Source organism: Hydra viridissima, unplaced genomic scaffold (genome assembly GCF_058129835.1).
Source record: "Hydra viridissima isolate aposymbiotic clone 2 unplaced genomic scaffold, HvirCarnegie_v1 scaffold_8, whole genome shotgun sequence".
NCBI classification, from domain to species: Eukaryota; Metazoa; Cnidaria; class Hydrozoa; order Anthoathecata; family Hydridae; genus Hydra; species Hydra viridissima.
This window is the reverse complement of record NW_028324307.1, coordinates 10,023,719-10,047,329: the sequence shown is the minus strand read 5'-3', so window position 1 is coordinate 10,047,329 and position 23,611 is coordinate 10,023,719. Positions and strand designations below refer to the sequence as shown.

Sequence of the window (23,611 nt, the reverse complement as noted above, 5' to 3'; positions counted from 1 at the left end):
CACTTTTAAACTTGACTCAAGAAAAATTTATCTAAAAAAAGAAAATGTAAAACTTTCGCCAACATAATTTCCAATTATGAACTAAAAAGGAAATGAATTTAAAACTGAAATAAAAAAGATGAAATTGAATTAAAAGAATGAAGTTATAACTAGGATTAAAAGATACCAAAAGTAAGAAAAATAAAGCATTCAGAGTTCAAGATTTTTCTCGAATCTAAGAGCAAAATAAAATCCTTTCTTTAATTTTAGCTTTGCTGATTCTTGGAAACATGTTCTGAAGGTACCTAAATTCATCACCAGTTCTGTTCATGGCTCTAAAAATGTTTTTCACGAATCCAAGCTTGAGGTTTAAAAGCGTGGATAAGTCTTCTGTGACTTTCAGCTCATTCTTTTTAGGCCAGGGGCGTATCCGGTGCACTTTTGCAGAATTAAATGTGAAACTTTTGCTCTACTTTCACTACCACACAGAAAACAATAGAAAGTTGTGCATCTTGACTGTATTCCCATTAGCAACTCAATGACTTTAAGATCATCACAAATTTGTGCTTCACCACAATTGTGTTTAAGGTAGTAGATTTGTCTATATTTATATTTATATTTATTAGACTGTCAAATTGTTATAGAAAGATAAACATTTCAAAAAAGGAAATAGAACTAGTACATTTCCTTTTTTGGTCACTCTGTTCATCTAGATAACAACACATTTCTCGTGCATAATACCAGCGAGTCATATCTGGTCGGAAGATAACGTCGTGAATTTATTTCAGTTTGTTTAAATTTTGAATGAGACGCACTTTTCTTTGACACACTTTTTTAGGTAAATTTGTTAACCATTTTAGACGTAATGCAAACAAAATTAAACTCCCAGTGCAATTGCCTGTCGCATCAAATACTTAGCATAACACATTTTTCTTTTAACATTAACATAAACCTCTCAACCACTAGCCTCTCAATCACCGACAGTGTTGTAGCATTCATTACCTGGTATATTCTAATATATAAAACCTAAAGCTTGTATGTGTGTATGTGGGTGTGTTCTTCATACAAATCTAGAGTTTTAATCCGGTCGTCATTAGATTTTTCACACAGGTTTAGTTTTTCCCAGCGAAGGTTCTCCGCCAGGTTTGGACCACCCCGACTTTATGTTCAAAGTACTTATGGCTGGAACCTAGTTCTAGCCCGTTCCAACCACTCCTTACACCCAGCGAGGAGATGATTACGGAGCTAATAATTTAAATAGTTTTTACCAGTGAAAAGCAGGAAATTTGTAAAAATGTGTTAGCTTTCCTCTATGACAATTGTTGAAGAATAATTTTGGAAAAATATACGGTATAAAAGAGCGAGAAAATTTGCAAAGACAGGTTTTTGTTTGGAGAGAAGATTATTGTGATTTATCGATGTGTTTGATGTGAAAAACCTACCCCAGTGGGCAAAGCGACGTCGGAACAACGTCGGATCGATGTCGGAGCTGACGTCGGATCGATGTCGGATTTACGTTGGAAATGGAAAGGTTGGGCGACGTCGAAAAAAAGACATCGGGCGACGTCAGAATTTCGATGTCATTCAACGTCGAGCGATGTTAAACCAACGTCGGAACGACGTCAGATTACTGACGTAAAGACGATGTCATTATGTAATAGAGCGATGTTAAACCAACATAATAAATACAATTAAAGAATAGCACATATTTTCTAGCATAAAAGCATTCATTACAAAAAACAACTTTCTATTTTGCATCAGTATCTTTCTGGAGACGCCCACCATCCCCGCCAAAAACTTTGCTAGGGCCTACCGCAATACCTTTTGAACTTCCACTTTGATATCGACTACCGTAACCTCGCTTCTTTTCGTCATGACGCTAGCTAAATAGAAGTTAAAAGTATAAAGGCATAAATATATAAAGACCAACTTTAATTAATTTAGAATTTTAAATCATATAAGTAAAGTTATTTCGGTTACAAAAACAAGCAACTAATGAAATTTAAAAAAAAAATAATCCATTGACTACCCGACAAGAACAGCTTAAATTGACTGAAAACGTTAAAAACTTTCAGAAAACTAGACCCATTTACCATCTTTATAGGTAAATAAAACAGATTTATATTAAGTCTGTTTTGTTACTTCAGGGTTTCGTCAATGTCGAAATCAGCTAAATTATTGTCAAATTTAGGATCCAATTGTTAAAGGGATATATATGTATATATATATATATATATATATATATATATATATATATATATATATATATATATATATATATATATATATATATATATATATATATATATTATATTTCTGATTATATGTTTTTTTCTTAGAAGAGGATCCCTTTAACAATTGGATCCTCCTCTAAGAAAAAAACATATAATCAGAAAAATAATCCACCATAAAATCAACAAAATTTCTGTCCCCTAATAATTATAGCCACTGAAACTGTGAACTCTCTAAAATTAGAAAAATGAAATCAACAATTTTCTTTTATTGACTTTTATGGAGACTAAAAAGTTGCTGAGTAATTTTAAAGTATACTTTTAATGTTTTGAAAGTAAATTTTTTTAAATTTGCACCAGCAGATGCCGTTTTTTTTTATAAAATTTGAAATTCTTAGTGGTTATCAAATATCTGGAGACATGAGTGTGCTACAGACAAGTATATGACATATTTGGTAATTGATCATGTCAATGTGATGTGTAAAAAAATTTGAGTACCTATTTCTCTTGCATCACCTTGTGCCAAATACTTTTTAAAATTTAGTCAAAAAAACCAATCTCAATCAATCAATCTTTAAAAAGTGCAGATTTTGGTGCAAAGTGTTGCAGCTGCCATAGAGACCTAAAAAATGTTTTGCAAGCTCCTTAAGAAAATATATTACGTTTAAAATATATATACTTGAGTTCTTTACTGTGGAGGGAGCCTATTTCCCAATATGACATGTCCAGCTCGCCATCGCTGTATGGGGGATATTGCAGCCATTTTATTGGTTGTATCCATATCATCATCAAAATCTATTGATAAATAAATATTCTTAATTATCAAAAATGCATATGCAAACTTACATCAGTTCTCATGGTTTACCCAATACCTTCTTTAATAACAGTAATGGTCTGTCCCTGATATCTGGTTCTCAAATGAAGTGTGTATCCATTCTCTGTATCAGACACTGAAGTTGATTCTAAAAACAAAAGATATTGTTTTTGGAATCAATATATTAATAAATATACTTAAATATCAAATACGCATGTGAGTAGCACTCAGGTCTCCAAATATTTGATAACCAGTGAGAACTTCTGATTTTTTTAAATGTTTCTGCTGATGCAAGGTAAAAAAATATTTTTTCAAAAATTCAAAACATACTTTGAAATAACTCATAAATAGCCATTTTTTTAGTTTGCATAAAAGAAATTGTTAAAAAAATTGACACCATGAACTACAATAGCATAGACAAATAAAATTTTATAAACTTGAAAGTTACTCTACCATTAATACGCTTTGACAAATTTTTGTGTTTGTTATTATATTGCCCATTTAATGTTTACTCAGTGCTATCAGTCCCCACAAAAGCATCATAATATTACCTTTCTATTATGTTGTTAATATTTTCTTTTAATTTAATCTCACTATCTCTTAAAAGATGAGCAACCTAAAAGAAAAGCATTAAGATACTATTGATATTATGTTTTATTTTTTATCTTATTGCTTGTTTTACTGTAAATAGTATAAAAACAGATATTTTTATCATACAATTTGTTAATAACTTTAAATTATACTAACAAGACAGAGTTTTTATGTCTATTCACCCTAATTTTTAAACCCTAGTTTTTATGGTTGTTGTGATGTTGGTTTGATATGATTTGAGGGATGTATTGAATTATTTTTTTATAAGGATGACTAATAATGTAATAAAACAAAATTAATAACACATAACAAAATTCTTATATATTTTAATATGTATTCTAAAGTCTACCCTCTTATTTACAAAGTCATTCACAAACTTGGATCCCTTAACTGTACCAACAGGTTATTATTTTATCATTATTATTGTGTTAGGGAGAGTGACCCTAATACAATAATAATGATATTTGCTAATAGTAATAAATAATGATCAATTACTACTGTTAGCTGACTCAGAACGAAGAGATTCAACTTAATTGTTAACAAATTGTACATAGTCATCAGAATCATTTCGCAGAGCATCATTAATTAGATTATTGATTTCTTGATTCTGGGCTCTACAATTATTAATGTAAGACATCTAAAGAATAATGTTAAAAAGCTGTTGAAAAAGTTATAGATTGTGATATCAATCCATTTAAATGCATTTTTGAATATTCATGTTTATCCCACTGTGTACCAGTCCAAAAAAATTAACATGGAAACAAGAAAGTGGGACAAGATCTTAGAAACAACAGAGACAAGATCTATAAAGCATGATGAAACAGTTAATACATCTAACAAAGTGTATATTGGCGTATCTGAAGAAGAATGGAAATAAAGATGTGCAAATCACAAACATTTATTCACAAAAAGCTCAAGTAATGTATTTTTTACCTGATGATTGCAATTAGCATGAAACTTAAAGTAGTAAACATTATGTAGTTTTATTTTAAATTTATCACATAAAATATAATATATTACTCTGATTTTATTCATTGAGCACTCTTGTTGAATTTACATACACAAATAACCTTAAAAACATTGCAATAATGAATTAATAAAAAAAGTCAGATAAATATTTTTACTAATTTAAATACATACATTATACATACATACATACATACATACATACATACATACATACATACATACATACATACATACATACATACATACATTCATGCATACATGCATACATACATACATACATTCATGCATACATACATACATACATACATACATACATACATACATACATACATACATACATACATACATACATACATACATACATACATACATACATACATACATACATACATATATATATATATATATATATATATATATATATATATATATATATATATATATATATATATATATATATATATATATATATATATATATATGTTTTAAAGTATCACAATTAATTAAATCAAGTAAAAAAATAAACGAACTTTCGCTTGCCATAAAAAGCATGCGTTTTATAGTTTGTCAATATGTCATGGCTGTCAATAAAGTCTTATGTATTAAATTTATATCTTCCCGGTAAATTTACTTTTTTCCAATAATAATAATATTTCCGGTAGAATAACTACTCCAGTAAGATGTTTATTTTCCGGTACTCAAAATTCCAGTTAAAAAAAAATATTATAAAATTACCGTGGTATTTACATAAAATAAACATTTAGAGAAAAAAATTTAGTTCTTTTATCTAACTAGATATCTAGTTAAAACAACAAAGTTATTTTCCGCAAATGTTTCTTTTACATACACGAAATTTGTCATTTCTTAAATTAGGACTTACTTAAAGCATAGGACTTTGTTAGGTCACACCACGGTATGTAAATTTTATTCATTAGTAAAATTGTCCATTTACGTCATATTTAGGGCAAAAGACATCGCACGATGTCAGAACAACGTTGGTAAGTCAACGTCGTTTTGACGTCGCTATCGCGATGTTATAACAACGTTGTAATAAGTCGGTTGACATCGCCGATGAAAACCCAACGTAAACCCGACGTCTGTTTGACATCGGGGCCCACTGGGACATTACTACAGTATGGTTTAGTTCCTAAAAACATGACTACATAGCCATAATTAGATTTCTAATTAATACAATAAAGTTTCATATCTAATAGTTGGAAATTAGTTTTTTACTTCCTCATTTTAAAATTTTACTTGAATGTTAAACTTTACTCGATTGTTAAATTTCTTACTTGGTTATTGCTTGTTAAATTTCTTACTTGGTTATTGCTTGTTAAATTTCTTACTTGGTTATTGCTTGTTAAATTTCTTACTTGGTTATTGCTTGTTAAATTTCTTACTTGGTTATTGCTTGTTAAATTTCTTACTTGGTTATTGCTTGTTAAATTTCTTACTTGGTTATTGCTTGTTAAATTTCTTACTTGGTTATTGCTTGTTAAATTTCTTACTTGGTTATTGCTTGTTAAATTTCTTGCTCAAAAAAAAAAAAAAAAATTATGCTCTTCGTGTTATCTTCAAAATTTTTTCGAGCCCAAATTAATAATAATAGTAAAAAATGATAATAATGATAATAATTTAGTGGGTTAAACACATCAGCTATTTGAACATCTTGAAGTTAAAACTTGGCCAGTCTTCTCGGTGTCTTCTTCGATATGAATCTTCTTCAGAAGTGAAAACACTGTGCTTTCACAGTTTTGAACCTACTTCGTTACTGTTGAATTATTTTCCGTAAACCCAAAGTTTAGTTTAAAAAATAAAAATTAACTTTTCTTTTTTTAAGAGATACCTGCTTTTAAACTTTTTCTTGAATTTTTCAAGTAAAGTAAGAAATTAAAACGGGATATTTTCTTCATTATTTACCTTTTTTCAAACATGAAAGAACCATACAGTTTAAGAAAAATATTTAGAAAAATTCACTGGGTGTTTTTATTTTTGAACTGTTTAACATGGTTTTCTCTAATTTAAATAAAAGTTTGGAGCTCGTCATTCTAAAACCTTTCTATAGATTGATAAACTTTTTAGCATAATTTCGCTCTTACTTATCATAAATAAAGGAAATTAAATTGCCATAAAAACCAGATCTTTGTAAAAAACCAGGTCAAATATCAAACCCCAATGATTTATGAACTCTTTCCTATTCTAAGCTGAAACTTTATATTCTTTTTTTTTTTATAATAAAACGAAAAATTTAAGCAAATCTATGAAAATTCTTTTTTTAAAATAACTATAAACTTTTTTTGACAAAAATTATAACCGAAAAATCGAAACTTTTCTGCGGATGTTCATGTATTTTAAAATATTCTAAATACAAGGACGCCATATAAACGTTATTTGTCTTATTGATTCTCATTTGTTTCGTTAATTACTACTCTGCAGAATCCTATTTCTCCTCTCTTTTTCATGGAAAAGGTTTTCCCTAACTGACAACATAGTCTTTAAAAGTTTAATCGGACTATTTAACCAGGAAATTAGGGATGAAAAATGTAACCAGGAAATTAAGAGTGGAGAAGTTACTTTACCGAAACGTTTGGGCTCCAAAGTTTACACAATTAATATCAAATAATGAAATAAAAAAATGATAACAAATATTGAAATCATGAAATGAAATGTTAAGCATTTAAAAGTTATTAAGTTTTGATTAGATGATGACAAATTTAAAATTTTTGTAAAGTTCGATGGATTAATACACTGCCATTTTTTAAAATTCTAATCAACAGAAAAAATTATCTTCGTTTTCCACAAGACGTTGTCGATATAGCCACGTTTTATCTCTGGAAAAGATTTCGGATGAGAAATCAGATACATTTTACAATTTTTGATGTGTTGCGTTCCTTCTAAGAAAAGCATTCCTGTTTGTACTCTCACAAAAAAAAAATAATAATAAATAAATATTTGTCTTAAAAATAAGTTAAAATCATATTACCGTGAAACTAGAAATAAAAATTAACAGGTGAAAACATGGTCATACTAAATCCTTAAAATACACATTTAGTTTATATTTAAGAAATAATTTTTGTCTGTAAACCTTTTATTATTTGCCTGTTGTTCGCTCGTGAATAATTTTAGTGGGATGTCGCACCTAAGCGTAACAGTTTGCGGAACTATTCATTACAGCAGCCTGAGTTTCTCTTTCGATACAGATCATTCACGACATTAAGAAGGAGAAGAAGAAGAAGAAAAAGGAGAAAAGAAGGTCAGAGGAAAGGGAACACACTAATTAAGTATGCTGCATATTTTTAAATGGATGTAACAGTTGACATTATTTTTTATTTTAATTATTTCAATAAATTTAACTTTTATTTGAAGAAATCTTCTCTTTCCTTTGAACAACCTTATTTTTTAAAGAGCTTTTTTTGTAAATTAGTAGAAAAAAAAAAAACTTCTTTTCTTCAATCTTTTAAAAACTTTTTGTAGAATGAGGGGTTTCCTTCTTACGCTGTGGCTCACATCGTTGGTCAAAGGTAAAATATTCCTTTAAGATTACTCTGAAATGGAAATTTTAAGAAGTGATAATCTGAAATATTTTCAAACTTGTTTAAACAAAATTTGATCCTATAATGAAAAGGAATGTTCCGCCAAACTGATCTTTGATGCAAAGATTCTTTTTATACAATCCTATATTAACTAAAATATTAATTGATATTTTGACAATTAATAACAGGTAACTGACAATATTCAATAATTTGTTAAAGCATAAATTTCTTCAGTCTTATTTCATTCTTCATTGAACTCTCGAAGTTTCAAAAAAAAAAAAAAAAAAGCGGATACATTTTTTTAAGTTGACAACTAATTATCGAGGAGTCTCTTTTTTTGTATGACCGATTTATTAATTCTCAAGAAAAACTGGGTTGTCATTTTAAAGTTATTTCAATAAAATTCGCGATTTTAAATTCAAAATTTTATTCTAATCCTATGAAATGTATGAAATGTTGGACAGGGGAATTTTAAAAAAATTTTTAAAATCTGTAAAATTTTTAAGTATCTAAAATATTTAAATATATTTCAGTTTTTTTACATAAACAAAAGAATAGCGAAAGTATTTTTTGTAATTAGACTTCACTTTGGGCTTTGTTTATTTCCTGGATTTTTTTCATGAGATCTTCTTTGGTTTGTTTCTTGGCAATTTTTCTGATGTTATGCCCTCTGTAATGGCTAACATTTGCAGCGATGTTTCTGTGCATCTTCTCCCAGCATACTAATTGGTAATAAAAAGTTTTCCATTATACTCTTACCGTTTATAAGCACTTTATGGACTGTTACTATCATTATATTGAGTTATATAACATGCATAATCCAAATATAATGAACAGCAGTTTCTTCAGCATATTCGGGATATTTTAATGCCATAAATTGTTAGGGGAATTCAACGTTTGGAGTTAAATCTCTATAGAAGGATTTTATCTGAGTCAGTTTTGTGTCGTTTTCTTTCTGAAACAATTTGGTTATTTTCTTGACCACGAAGATCAGGCTTATTTTGTAAAGTTAATTTTACACATGTAAAAGGCACTTATGAAAGATAAAATATAAATGTGTAATGACGGTAACTTAAAGCTTTAAAGCTCTCTGGATTTCATGACTTTGATTGACATTCAATGTTGTTAAGCTGAAAAGAAGAAACTTTACATATACAAATTTTGAATGGCTTTGTTCAAAGAAAGATTATTTCGCTTTTCCTTCTACCATAATATTTACTAAGCAAGGCCGAACTGTAAACAATTGACGATTAATTTTTACATTTGACGTGCAAAAACCTTTCTATCTATCAATAAAAACTCAACTTTGATTAAGACATTAGTTTCTTTGACAAATCACATTGAATGGGAGCTTAAGAGTTCATGAATCTGTTGCTTCAAATATTTCTTTCATTTTTTTCTGGACTACTACTTTCTAAAAAAGTAATTTCTAAATGTAAGTCACAGTTGTTCAAAACATTGGATTGATGACGTAAAAATACGTGATTTGTATAGTTGACAAGGTCCTGTAGCAGAACGTCTGCTGATGTCTCCATGACTGCAATGTTTTTTAAGTAGCAACTGGTTTTCAATTCAATGAGCTTATGAAATGCCAGATACAAGTTTCTTCAGTTTTTGCGAAGTTATAATTCAATAAATATCAACAAAGCTTCCTCACAAGAGTAAGAAACATTTTTTTACTGTTAATTACCACTATGATACAGTGTTAAACACTATGATACAGTGTTAACCACTATGATACAGTGTTAACCACTATGATACAGTGAAAGCATTATTATCGTGCCACAGGGAATTATTTTTAGTTTTATTCATTCTGTATCTTCGTTTCGAAATCAAATTAAATGATGTTGAACACGCGCGTAAATTAGCAATAAATTAGCAATAAGTAATCGCATGAGCCTCTTCCGTAGACAACTTTATATATTGACTATATCTATAAATCTATATAACTATATCTATTGACTTACTAATGGTAAAATGTTAATATTTTGTTATGAAGTAAACAACTTCAAGTTAAAATACTATGCTTTTAACAACTATCGAACTATTAAAAATAAATAAATAAATAAAAAAATCAATGTGCGTCGTTGTCACTATAACACTATTTTTCGTACAAAATATCAAAATCAGTTTTATACTGTACGAAATTCATCTATTTAAATTCATCAAATTCAACTCATCTATTTCATTTTTGATATTAAGTAATCTTAATACCAGAGAAAGTGTAGAAGCGCCATTAATTTTTTGGAAATCGGTTTTAGGACAAACGGTGAAGCCTCATGTAACCTGCGAAAGAAAATTTCAAAAGGTAGGATGTTTCTCAAAAGACAAAGATGTCTCGAACTCCGTATTGCTTATAACAGATAGAGATAAAACAAGCTCTTCATATGACGGCTATTGGTTGGATTGGAATAAATTTGACGCATCTCTCCACAGGTTTTTTTTTATTTTAATATAGTTCTTATTAAATTTGCATATATACCACATCCTCTTAGTTATTTTTAGTCTTAACTATAATCTCATTATTTTAAAAATTTTTATAATACAAATACCTTACAGCGTGCATAAAGTGCGTAGAAAATATTATTTTCTACATAACCTCATAAATAGTCTCAAATATTTAATTGAAAACTGCTTTATCATGTCTTTTTGCAAAACTGGTTTATGATTTTTTTGTTTTCTATCCTGTTGATCTATTTATTGACCCTCAACACATACACTATCAGCTTCAGTACCTTTAACTTCAGGACAGTTTAATTGAACCAGGGTTTAATATGTTTATGTTGGAAAGCTTAGAAAATTAGAATTCAGGGGAAATTACTCACATCAACAGTACATAAAGGCTTATAATAATCTCATTTCATTTGAAACAGTTTAAAATTTAATAAGTTTGTTAATTTCTTTATTACTTAGTTCAAGATTTATTTGTTAAGCTATTTTAAATATAATTAGTTTCTTTCCAAGATAGCTCGTCTTTTAATGCTGAATATTTAACATTCATTCATCATGAGTAGATGTATTATTATGGTGCAATTTTTTTACAAGAAGTGTTTTTTGAAGATAATTTTAATGAGTATTGTTATTTTAATTCTAATAGCTGTATCTTCTTTTTCTTACTTTTTTTCAATTAAAAAGTTCAAGATTACTCACTGGATATGGTATAAATCTAAGCATAATTTAAGAATACAAAGTTCATTATTTTTATACTAAAATCTTTGAGATAACGTAAAAGTATCTAACTCTGCGCAAAATTTTGACTTATTTGCAATTTTCATCTATAAAAATCTGCTTTAAACTTCTTATCATATTATTGTAAACTTGCAAATCATTTATTTAGGATATCTAAATTCTATTTTAGTTGTTAAATTTATTTTTACAAATTAAGAAGTGGTTTTTCAAGATTGTTTAAAAAATGTGCAAAGTTATCCAGGGGTATGGGTAACTTTGCACAACTTAAAAAAATTTGAGTAGCTTTATGATATGTATGGGATTGGTGCAAATTGACCTCTTTTTTCATACTTTCTGAAGGAAAAATAATTCAAAGGGTAGTTTAACAAAAAAAAACAAAAGATTAATTCTGGCATTATTATACTTAATAAAGAATATAACATGCTATGATAAAAGAAAACTGAGCACAATCTCATTAAAAACACAAAAAAGCTCATTTGTATCTTGATAAACTTAAATAATTAAAGATTACTTTTAGATAAACTAAAATAATTAAAGATTTCCTTTTTTTAAATAAAAAATTAAAATTAACAAAACACAGTTCAAAAGCCCTATTAAAAGCCTAATTCTGGTACTTTGAAAAGTTTCCTAGTTTTGCTTATTTTTTCCTCTTTGCAATTTTCTTTGAGGCAAAATCACAACCCCCGTTAAATTTTTCTAGATCTTCAATGCTAACACTTTTGCCTGCAGGAACAGAAAGTTTCTTTTTTAGTTTATTAGTTCCTACAGATTCCAAAGATTTAAATTTGTCTTGTAAGAAAACCTTAAAGCTATCTTCTAGAAATTCTTTATCATAAGATTCTCTTTCTCTAAACTTTGTAAGAAGTTCATTGACATTCAATGGATAGACACTGCACTTTCTAAAACCTGATTGTAAATTACTAGCCTGATTTGGCTCTACAGCAGACATTAACTTATTCAAAAGTTCTGGGAAATGTTGTTTGTCAAGAGATGTCCAGCCAACAGGTGAATCTTTATACTCTGTGATAATTTTACGCCAAGCTGTTTTCAAAGGTTTAAAGAAAGCTACATCTAGGGGTCGAGTTATATGTGTACTATTTGGTGGTAGACAAACAAACTTTATTTCATTTTCTTCATAAGCTTCAATAACTTTTGGAGAGATTAAAAAGAGGATTAGTTATCTACTAACAGAACTTTAACTCCTAAGTTCTTTTTCAAAGAAGGTAAAACTATAGAAAAAAACCACTCTTCGAAAGCTACTCCATCAAACCACCCACTTTTAGTACTGAAGTATCTGGCTCCTTTAGGATCTCCTACACAACAATATGATCACAGATTAGTAGCCTTATAAACAACAAAAGGTGGTAAAATTTCACCTGTTGCATTACCTGATATCATTATAGAAATACTTGTCTTAGAAGTGTTTCTTATATTTGTGGGGTATTTACTGCCTCTTTTTACCAAGCACTTTTTTAAGCCAGGGTCATCAGTTAGATTTGTTTCATCATAGTTGTATATGTTGCCTGGAGGAACATCTTGTATGGTTTTGGTAAGATGTTGAATATATTCTTTTAGAACTTCTTCATTTAAATTTGTTCGTGATTTTTTTATGTTTGGCACAAATTTATTTGTTAGTTCTGGATGTCTTTGTAAAAATGACTTGATTAAATCAGGCCCAGGAAAGACTTTATATTCTTTTACTTTTCTACCAGAACTATGGATATAATTGTACATAATATGACGTAAGTTTTCTTTACCAATAGGAAATCCAAATTGACTTAATTGAATGGTACATTTGACAAAGGTAGTCTCCTCTAATTTGGAAAAATAATATGGTTTACCAGGTTTTAAGTTATGCTCTCCTTTCAATTTGTAACAAATTGTTCTTCGACTAACACCATATTTTGTAGCAGCTTGCTCTTGTGTCAGCTTTTTAGGTTTTATATCTTCAAGACATTTAGCTAGATCGTCCTCTGTATAGTTTTTGCATTTTCTGGTTTTAAGTTTCTTTTTGTAATGACTTGACATCTGGAAAAAACATTACTAATAACTTAATTTGACCTTGAATTACCCAAGAAATTATTTAAAGCTATAAAAAAGTATGAAATAACTCTATTATATAAAATATTTGCCTGAAGTTTTAGAAAGTATTGCTTTTAGACGACCAACGACATTTAAGGTGAACTTTGTTCATTGTGCAAAGTTACCCCAAATTCTGCCAAAAAAGTACTTTATTTACAAGACTGTTGAATTTTATTTTTTTTTTTATCGATATTAGTTTAAACACTTAGTATACTTTAAATCAATACCATAATAAATACTTTAAGCAGTTTATTCACTTTTGAGTTTAATATTGATCTGCTGTACAGATAAAAGTTGTAAGACATAATTTTTGTATTCTACTTCTATGTTTACACAAAATGACTCGTGGTGCGAGAAATTGCGTTTATAGAACTATTTTACATGAGTTTCGTATTGACACTAAAACAAAGTGTCAGATTCTAAAGTGATTTGCATTTGTAGTTCAAATTTTTAGTTGCTAGAGAGTAAAACATCTTTGACATACTGTTGTGCAAAGTTACTAACGGTTGTGCAAAGTTAGGCACTTTTACGGTATGTATTTTTAGAATTTCATATTCATTTAACTCTAGTTGTTGTTGATGAAAGATAAACTGAGAAAGAAAAATAAATTTAAAATCCAATGAAAGATAAACTGAGAAAGAAAAATAAATTTAAAATCCAATGAAAGATAAACTGACAAAGAAAAATAAATTTAAAATCCAATGAAAGTTAAACTGACGAAGAAAAATAAATTTAAAATCCAATGAAAGATAAACTGACAAAGAAAAATAAATTTAAAATACAATGAAAGATAAACTGACAAAGAAAAATAAATTTAAAATCCAATGAAATGATAAACTGACAAAGAAAAATAAATTTAAAATCCAATGAAATGATAAGGACCATTTTCTGATGTCTCTTAGTTGCACATTATTTACTACTTATTTTTTTTTTAAAAAGTGAACTTCATTATTTTTCACATTTTTTACAAAAGTAAGATAATTTACCAAGTTTTTTTTTTTTAATTGAATTTCATTTTAGTAAATCTAGGACGTTTCATAGCTTATTCCATAACAGAAAAATTGAAGTTTTTTAAAATTCATAAAAGACTTAAAAACATTTAACATAGTTGTCATAAAAGTTAACATTAAATTTTGTTAACAATAACAGTTGCAGTGTTTTTAAACTTCAAACTTTATAAATTCATATTTTAAAAATATAAATTTTTTTAAATTCATATTTTAAAAATATAAATTGTGTCAAATACTTCTATAAATGCATATCTAAAAAAATTGACAAAGTATTTTTTTTTAGTTTGGCTTGTCGATGTTATGAAAAAGCTAAAGCTAAAGGTTTTGAGTACTTTTCGATTCGTTATTGGGGTGAATGTTGGGGTGGAAAAAATTTAAAAAATTTGGAAAGTGCATTAACAAATCCTTCAAGAAAATCAAGCTCATGCCATAGCATCAACTATAAAGAATGCAATCTCTCATCAGAATCAGAGTGTGCAGGGCAAGTTGACACAGAATATATATATACAGTTGCAAACAGAAGTTCACAAAGTGATTTTTTTAAAATTTTTCGGAAATTTAACTTTATTTAACTAGTATTATGCCACATTTTATACAATAAAAATGTTTATGTATATTATGATTAATTCTAAATGCATATTTTTACTTAGATATTGATGGTGGCTTTAGCCCATGGTCTCAATTTTCACAATGCTCTCTTACATGTGGTGAGGGAGTGTCAGCTAGAGAAAGAACATGTACAAATCCCATTCCTCAAGGTACTGGATTGGATTGTGAAAGATTTGGCTCAACAACAGAAACTAAGTCATGCAAACTTGTAGAATGTCCTAGTAAGTGAGATTAAATATTTCAGCTTCTAATTTTTACATTTATTGTTATAATTTACTATTTAGCACTTTAAATTAAAAGATCACTAGGACTTTTTAATAACTTTCTAGTTTTTTTTCACAATTTTTTAATTTTATTTTAATTATCAAATTAGTTAATGGTGGATTGACAGAATGGACAGAATTTAGTGATTGTTCTAAAACTTGTGGTATTGGTGTTGCTACAAAGACTCGTTACTGTACTCAGCCACCACCTCAGTTTGGAGGAAAAGATTGTGTAGGAGTTTTAGTAGAGAGTAAATCCTGTCAAGTTACAGAATGTCCAGGTTTAATTTATTAAAAATTTGATTGATTGGAGTAATAAGAGATAAAAACAAGAAGATCTCTACTTTAAGAGTTTAGGGAATGTTTATTTGTTTATCGAAACATTTTTTACAGTTATGAACATTTACAGATCATAAAACTGAAAACTTAATCTTTTAAAAGATTTCTACAATAAAAAAAAGAATTAATTCCATGCTGATATCACATTTTGACATAAATCCAAATTAGCAGATTTATTTTGATTACATTTTCTGCTAAATGTTTTCACAAAATGTTTTGACAACTTTTAATGTAGCCTTTTAAGTTTTTTTTCCAGAGAATATACCTTATAAAGGCCTAAAGAACTCAAAGGAGTTGGTGACCATTATTGTCCCAAAAAAAAAAGACTAATGAGTTTTTAAGTTAAACCATTATTTTAACCTTAATTTACCTTCCAACATTTTCTACTAGGTCTCTAATGACATCTTCTTTAAGTCCCCTCTAGGTACTAAAAATCTGCTTTATAAAAATCTTGAAATTCTGTTTAGCACAGTCATTTTTAGTAGTGGATTTTCAAGGATTAATGCAATATTTTAAAGTTTTGACTGTTTTTCCTAATTTATTCTTAACTCACTCATCCAAATCTGCAGGGACAGGAATTTTCAAAAACCTTTACAACATTTTTAGTTTCATTAGTAGTTAACTTACTCTATAGTGTTATATCCAAGTGCTATGACTAAAAGCTGCTAAATTAGGTACCAAGAATGACTGTTGATATTTTTAACTAAGCTCTGACCTAGCTTTATATTACTCTCTGCCCTAGCATCATATTACTATTTAACTTGAGTATTGGCACTTAGAATCTCCAGATCATTTTTCAAATCTTGATGAGAAACAAAACGTTTCAAAAACCAAGTAGAGTAGAAAGTTACAAATAAAAACTTGCAAAATAACAATCAAAAAACTAACTTTAGAATGAACAGCAAACAGATGCTTTTGTAAAATTTTTTTTGCATAATTAATTTACTAGCTTAATCCTAGTTTGAAATATGAAATGAGATTTTGTTTTGATTAAAAACTAGTTTAAAGATTGTTCAATACTTGAATCAGGAATTAGAGACTTGAGACTTGGTTTGAGACTTGAGACTTGATTTGAGACTTGATTTGAGACTTGATTTGAGACTTGAGACTTGATTTGAGACTTGATTTGAGACTTGATTTGGTCTTTGTAGAACTTGACTTCAGAAATGTAACGTATTTGTTTAATGTAACTTGAGCCCTGACTTAGACTTGAGTTCTAAAACTCTACACTAACTTTTAATTTGTAAAAACAAACTTTAGAAATCACTGTAATTGGAACATTAATCATCACTCTAGTAATGATTACTGTTCCAGTTACAGTGGTTGCTAAAGTTTTAGCCAATCAATTATCAACACTATATTAGATTTGCAATCATTATAATTACTTTTATGTTAGAAAACCTATGAATACAATTAATGTTGTAGTTTCTTTTTTAAGATATGAGACTGAAATTTGGCTTAGTTAGATTCAGAAAACATCACCATTTATGAAACTTCAGTTTAATTTATGTCATCTACTTTTTGAAGCTAGAACTAAATATTATCATGTAAGAAAATAGGTCTGTGATTGATGTGGTACCCTACCAGATGATAAAATAGGTCTGTGATAGATGTGGTACCCTACCAGGCCAAGAGAATGAAGTTGACTTGCATTATTTTTCTTTCTCCAAACTTTACTTAGTGACACCAAAGAACCCTCTCATCTTTCAGTCAGAACAAAAGTGTTTGTGAAACTTTATTGCTTAATCAAGTTTTCAGTTGTAAGACCTTGTTTTTAAGTAAATGTTTTGTAGCAAGATTATTTTTCAAAATCATTTTTTGCAGCTATTTTTGAAGTCAATAATTTGCAACAAACTGTCAGAATACTGTCAGAAGTGTACTTACTGTCAGAATCCTACTTACTGTCAGAACTGTAGTTACTGTCAACTTACTGTCAGCTACTGCCAGAAAGTGACAAAAACTCTTATTTTCAATAATAGGCAGAGACAAGTTTCAATTAATAATCAGGATGGATAGTATTGCACTGGAGATAGCTTTTTGCTTTGAGTGTTTTTTGCTATAATGAAAATATTTATTTATGTGTACAAAGACTACAATTCATTAGCTATTGTCTTTGTAACCTTGAGTAATTGTTTTTCATGTCATCTTAATTATACTAAATTTTGAAAAAATGAATTAATTTAAAGTGTAGTTAATATCTTACTCAAATAAAATAACGCAAGTATATAATAAAACATACAGTGTACTTTTCAAAATAATCAGACATCTGAAATAATCATCCCAAGAAACCTAATGAAGCACTATGTAAGACACATCCAGATGTAAACAATATAGTTAGTTATACAAAGTAATTTCTTATTGGGTTTAACCACTAAAATACCAAAAAAAATGTTTGTTTCTTTATAATGGCTACTTATGACTGCAGGTACTCTATATAACAACTTCTACAACTACACTCTGACTATGTTCTCTTGACGCACTTATATTTTGGTTGAATTTTACATAAAATTTTATTTAATAAATTCAAAAATACTTGGTATATATATCATATAATATGAAAAATATCATTTTAGAATGAGGGTATCATTTGAAATGATCAATAAATTTGAACACAATCAAAAAATTGGTGTCATTTTCTAAAAAACACTTTTATAAACTGAAACTTAAAAAGCATAAAAGTTTTTTTCTCAAATCATACCAATATCCATCTAATCCATCAAGACCATCTAAGTTAAACTTCTTTTCATCCAAAAAGATCACCTAAAACATTTTTTCTTGAATTTAGAAAAAATTTTTTGTTTACCCATTACCAGTCAAAAATTTAGTTTCACTTGCTTTTTTTTTTTTTTTTTGTTAAATTCTATATAATTTAGTGAGCTTATCAGTAGCTTTTATTGATCATGTGCATTCTACAAACAATAAGTTAAAACTCATTACTAATTGAAATGAAAGAGGCTGTTTGATGTTTCTTCACTTGTTTTAGTGAGATGTATTTTTTCATAGTGCCTAGTGCATATTAAGCATCATCTTTGTGCTGCAAAAATTCATTCAAAACATTAGATTTTAAATGGGTTTTTGTATTTTTCTTTATAAGTGATTAGAACATTTTTTGCAATAGATATTGTAACTGTTATAGAAAGACTGTTATCTAAATTCATAGTTGTCATTTAAATTTGACAATTTTCATCTAAATTTTTAAAATGTAAAAAAGTTATGTTTTGTTTGTAAAAAACACAATCAATCATTAAAGGCATTAAAAGAAAAAGGTTATTCAATGCAAAAAATTGCTTAAAAAACTGTTTCTCAAAGTGCAGTCATGGGAATGCACAATTGTGAGTGTAAAAAGTTTTCATCATTCTGGAAGGCCTAAAGCAACTTCAAAACAAAAAGAAAGTTCACCAGTGTTCAAAGCAAGAAAATTCCATCACAGCTCCCAAAATTCAAGAGCAACTCAACACTACAATAAAAACACCAGTATCTGTTCTAACAGTATAGTAATGTCATGTAATTACAGTTTAAAATGATGCAAAACAAAGTTAAATGATTGAATTGGATTAAAATACATAATGATTGGACAATTAAACAATTGTCTGAGGTTTTGTTCATGAATGAACTTTGAAATTTCTGGAGGATGATGTTGACAATATATTTGACATTTGGTTTTCAAAATCATGAACAAAGTTGAAAAAATAGCTTGTGGGTTGTGAATTTGTTTCTCAATAGGACAATGATTGTAAGCACATTTCTAAATATTGCTGGAGTAACATTTCAATTAAAGTAAAGCAAAGAGAACTAAATCTTTATTAAAACAAAATATGTTGACTCTTAGAAATAATTTAAAGATTTTTTATACCTTTGATTCTATGGAATGGTCTCCACAATCTCCTGATTGTAACTCGATCAATCTGTTATGGGATGAGTTGGATAGAAATGCAATGAAAATGCAACAAACTAATATAAAGTACCTTGCCACATTTTAAAAAACATTTTGGAATAAAATTACAACAGAATCTTTGGATAAACTAATTGCAAGAATGCTAAGCTGTTATACAGGCGAAAGGTGAATATTTTAAAAATGTCAACATGTTTTGTTTCAATAAACATTACTTTTTTATAAATAATTCAAGCAAAAGACAATAAAGGAAAATCTTGATTTTTATTACATTTAATTAAAATTGTTAGGTGAATATTAAATTATGACTGGTAGTGTGTATAATAAATTTAATTTTTTCTGGTAAATTTCATATTATCAAACAACCTGATTCTAATCATGAGCCATATTTTCTTGTGGATCTCCTTATGGATCTTTAAATGCTTATAACTTGATTATCATCATAGATTTTAGAAGAAAAAAAAAGTTTTTTTTTTAACTTAATTTTTATTGAATATGGAATTATAAGTTTAAGTAACTTGTGTTATGTCATGCAGATTATATAACTTTTTGTGTGTGTGAAATTTAAAGTGGATGGCAGTTGGAGCGAATGGAGTATGCCTGGTGCTTGTTCTACTACATGTGGATCAGGTCAAAAAGTTAAAAAACGCATCTGTAATAACCCTAAACCTTTATTTGGTGGTAAAGATTGTGTTGGTGATGCAGAAACTACTGTTGCTTGTTTTGAAGAATTTTGTCCAGGTAATTTAGTTTGATAAATTATAGCCAAAAATTTGAAGTTTTTAATGAGTTGTTAATTGATAATAGAAAAGTGAATTAGATTTCTAGATTGATTTAAAGTTAATTTTGCAGATAGACATTTCTTAAATAAAAGCAGTTTAAAAAAAAAATTTCTTACATTGTTTAATGCTTTTTAAAAATCGCTAGTTGATGGTGGTTGGGCTCAGTGGTCTGGATATGAAGATTGCTCAAAATCTTGTGGAAGTGGTGTGATGAAGCGTTCTAGAGAGTGCAATAATCCTTTACCGCAATATGGTGGTAAACAATGTATTGGTGAAGCCTTTGAGACTGTTTCATGCAAGCTTAAAGAATGTCCCAGTTAGTTTGAATTTGATTGTTTGTTTTATTGCAGAAATATTTTTTTTTTTTGCTTTTGTATATTCTATGTTATTTTGAATAACTCTTTTTAATTGTAATTTATAGTCAATGGACAATGGGGTATGTGGAACAATTTTGGAGCATGTAGTGTTTCTTGTGGTGCTGGAATAAAACTCAGATCTCGCGAATGCAACAATCCAAGTCCTCAGCAGGGTGGAGATATCTGCATAGGTGACCACGAGGATGAGGCTCCATGTGTTCTTTCTGAGTGTCCTGGCAAGTCTATAAATTTATAAACCACTTACTTTCCTAAAACAAATTCAAAAGTTATTCTTAACAATGAGTTTGAAATATGACAGTGTTCTCACTTTACTTTTTTTAAAGTTGATGGGGGTTATACTGATTGGACCGGTTTCGATACATGCACAAAATCATGCGGAGATGGAACTCAGACTCGGCATCGTGAGTGTACTAATCCTCCTCCTTTAAATGGTGGCAAGGATTGTTCATCATTAGGAGTTGCTTTTGAGATTCAGAAATGCAAAATTATAGACTGTCCAAGTATGTTTTTAGAGTTTTCTAAAATTTTTTTAAAACATGTTTGGAAATTTAGCAGTTAAAATATGAATGTCTTTTTAAAAGAGTTTATAAAGTGTAGTGTAATTTTAAATGCATTTCAAATGCAAGACTTGAACTTTTTTATTAATCTATATAAATTCAAGTTTATTGGTAGGTTAGTGCCCCAAAGCCAATAATTTTGACCACAACTCTATATCCATGATCAATGGCAGTGCCTTCAAGACTAAAGATTTTCTGATGTGAAGTGTCTACGTAAAGTAAAGTTCTTAAGGCCAAAATATTGATCACACATTTACATAAGTTTTATTGTCATTTTAAAAAGTTACAAGGGGAAAAATCCATTATGGTTAATCTAAATCACTAATAATTGTAAGTAAGCCACTGAATCTGACAGGTAAAGCATTTCTAAAGCCTCAAGTTGGTTATCTAGATGTCAGATCTATGCAGCTGCAGAACTCTACGAAGTATAGTTTTATGTTCTTTTTTCATGAGTGATTTGGTCTTATTATATGAACAACTGATTATTATCTTGTGTTGTATTGTTCGCTTGTAGAGTCCTGTCAAGCTGGACTTCTACAGGACCAAGGTGGACCTCCGCACTAACAGTAACAACAACAAAAAGTGTTTAATATATAATTTTTTTTGGCATTCAGAATCAATACACCTGAAGTTACTTGTTATAATGTATGGTTCTATTAAGTTAAAAAACAAGAATATAAAATTTACTGAAAATGTAATGTAAACAAATTCAATTTTTGTAGTAAACTATGACTCCATTTTTAGTCATGTAATAGTATAGCCATAAATCTAGAGAGATAACAAATGTATCAAATAGGATAAGTTATTTACAAATTATTTTTATGAAAGTTACTTGCCTGTATTAAAATGTTATTGCCCTAAATTCTTTGTAAAATCACTTGATATTCTTGAATTAAGCAACATTCATATATTGAAATCAAAGATCAATGTAATGAAGTTGACTAGTGACCACCAAAACCAAACAAAGGCCTTCATAAGTTATCTTTTTGTAGATATAAATGTGTGCACACTAACTAACTACTTTTTGTTAATCAATTTAAGTGAGAACTTTATTAGATAGTAGGAGTTCATAAATTATCCAGCAAAGATCTGCATGTTTCCATGTGGTTTACAGGTTTTCTAATAAATTTACTTATTTAAGATGTAAAAAATACTTGTATGCTATATGACTTGGATATATAAACTGATTTTTAAAGAATCTTTATTTATAATAAAATCTCAAAATATGTCACCTTAGTTTATGGTGAAGTGAATCACATAATCTCCTAGAAGTACTTAACTAGTTAACTTCTTTTACACTTTTATTTTTATATTGCTAATGATAGTCATGGTTGAATTTTGATTTAAAATTGTTCAATGTCATTCTTTATCTAGTTGATGGTAATTTTTCTGAGTGGAGCTCCTACTCAGATTGCTCTGCAAGTTGCGGCTCAGGAACAAGTTATCGAACTCGAACGTGCAATAATCCAGAACCCCAATATGGTGGTAAGCCATGCTATGGAGACTCTTTGGAATCAAAAAATTGCAAACTAATTGAATGCCCCAGTAAGAAGCCATATGTTTTTAACTTATTGAAAATGTAAATTTTTTTAGGTTAAAGGTTTACTTTACTTAATACTAAATTATTTACTTTACATTTACTTTCTGTTTAGGTTATCTTTGTATTTAGTTATAAGTTGCATGTGTTGTCTATTTAGTTATAAGTTTTATGTGTTATGTTTGTATTTATTTATAAGTTGTATATGAAAAGTAATTTCACAAAGAAAAAGGTGAAGAAGTTTATTAAATTTTTTTTTTCAAGTTAATGGTGGATATACTGAATGGTCAACTTTTTCATTTTGCTCTGTAAGTTGTGGTGATGGAGTCCAATCTAAAACTAGGCAATGCACTAACCCAATCCCAGAACATGGTGGCAAAGATTGTGGTGTTTTAGGAAAAGCAGAAGAGTTTCGTTCTTGTAAACAGCTTGAATGTCCCAGTATGTATTCAAAAAAGTTTATAAACCTATACTTATAGTTAGATGTCAATATTACATGTCAGCTAAAGTATTGAAGCATGTTATGAATAACTGAATACTGGATCTCTAAATATTAATGCAATTTTATGCTAGATTTATTAAAAAATTATGATAAACTGAAAATTATGGAAGCAAGGCACGGCAGAGTCATCAAGTTTAACATTCGTTTAACATTCTCTTGTTAAACGAAACATCAAGTCAACATTGAAATAAAGTTAAAAAAGAAAAAAAAGTTTTTATCAAATTTTTATTAAATTTCAATCATACTCATAATAACTTAATTTACCTGATATTTTTTTCTATAGATATTCTAATTCTAGATTGCATTTAGATTATATTCAATATTGTTGAAGGTTTGTAGCAACAATAATACAATG

General features: G+C 28.4%; 2 protein-coding genes, 1 long non-coding RNA gene and 1 pseudogene across 14 annotated transcripts in view; 1 reads left to right on the top strand and 3 right to left on the bottom strand.

Annotated features, from left to right (window-relative positions):
* Positions 1 to 23,611, bottom strand: part of LOC149884966 (uncharacterized) — a 748,071-nt gene that overhangs the window by 557,866 nt on the left and 166,594 nt on the right. The window lies entirely within an intron of this gene.
* LOC149884984 (uncharacterized) lies at positions 1,671 to 5,530 on the bottom strand. 9 transcript variants are annotated; one of them, XR_016455192.1, is made up of 5 exons: positions 4,549 to 4,982; positions 3,576 to 3,640; positions 3,057 to 3,172; positions 2,709 to 2,832; positions 1,671 to 1,862 (listed from the first exon to the last, which is right to left on the bottom strand). It is a non-coding gene; the product is annotated as an uncharacterized LOC149884984 (long non-coding RNA). The 9 variants fall into 9 exon arrangements; XR_016455191.1 differs by having other exon boundaries at positions 2,709 to 3,005; positions 3,083 to 3,172; XR_016455197.1 differs by lacking the exon at positions 4,549 to 4,982 and adding an exon at positions 5,465 to 5,530 and having other exon boundaries at positions 2,709 to 3,172.
* LOC145186387 (SCO-spondin-like) overlaps positions 7,754 to 23,611 on the top strand; it is a 34,905-nt gene continuing 19,047 nt past the window's right edge. Inside the window, exons 1-12 of one of the 3 annotated variants that reach the window (XM_090094699.1) lie at positions 7,754 to 7,865; positions 8,059 to 8,105; positions 10,379 to 10,553; positions 14,682 to 14,929; positions 15,049 to 15,228; positions 15,381 to 15,551; positions 20,072 to 20,242; positions 20,429 to 20,599; positions 20,705 to 20,875; positions 20,984 to 21,160; positions 22,592 to 22,762; positions 23,019 to 23,195. In XM_090094699.1, coding sequence (XP_089950825.1) covers positions 8,060 to 8,105; positions 10,379 to 10,553; positions 14,682 to 14,929; positions 15,049 to 15,228; positions 15,381 to 15,551; positions 20,072 to 20,242; positions 20,429 to 20,599; positions 20,705 to 20,875; positions 20,984 to 21,160; positions 22,592 to 22,762; positions 23,019 to 23,195 — 1,858 coding nt within the window. In that variant the 5' untranslated portion in view covers positions 7,754 to 7,865; position 8,059. Of the gene's footprint in view, positions 7,866 to 8,058; positions 8,106 to 9,408; positions 9,779 to 10,378; positions 10,554 to 14,681; positions 14,930 to 15,048; positions 15,229 to 15,380; positions 15,552 to 20,071; positions 20,243 to 20,428; positions 20,600 to 20,704; positions 20,876 to 20,983; positions 21,161 to 22,591; positions 22,763 to 23,018; positions 23,196 to 23,611 lie in introns of those variants that run through there. The other 2 variants (XM_090094698.1, XM_090094700.1) reach the window with 2 other exon arrangements.
* On the bottom strand, positions 11,889 to 14,163 carry LOC149884983 (uncharacterized; annotated as a pseudogene). Its single transcript, XR_016454676.1, has one exon. The product of XR_016454676.1 is annotated as an uncharacterized LOC149884983 (transcript).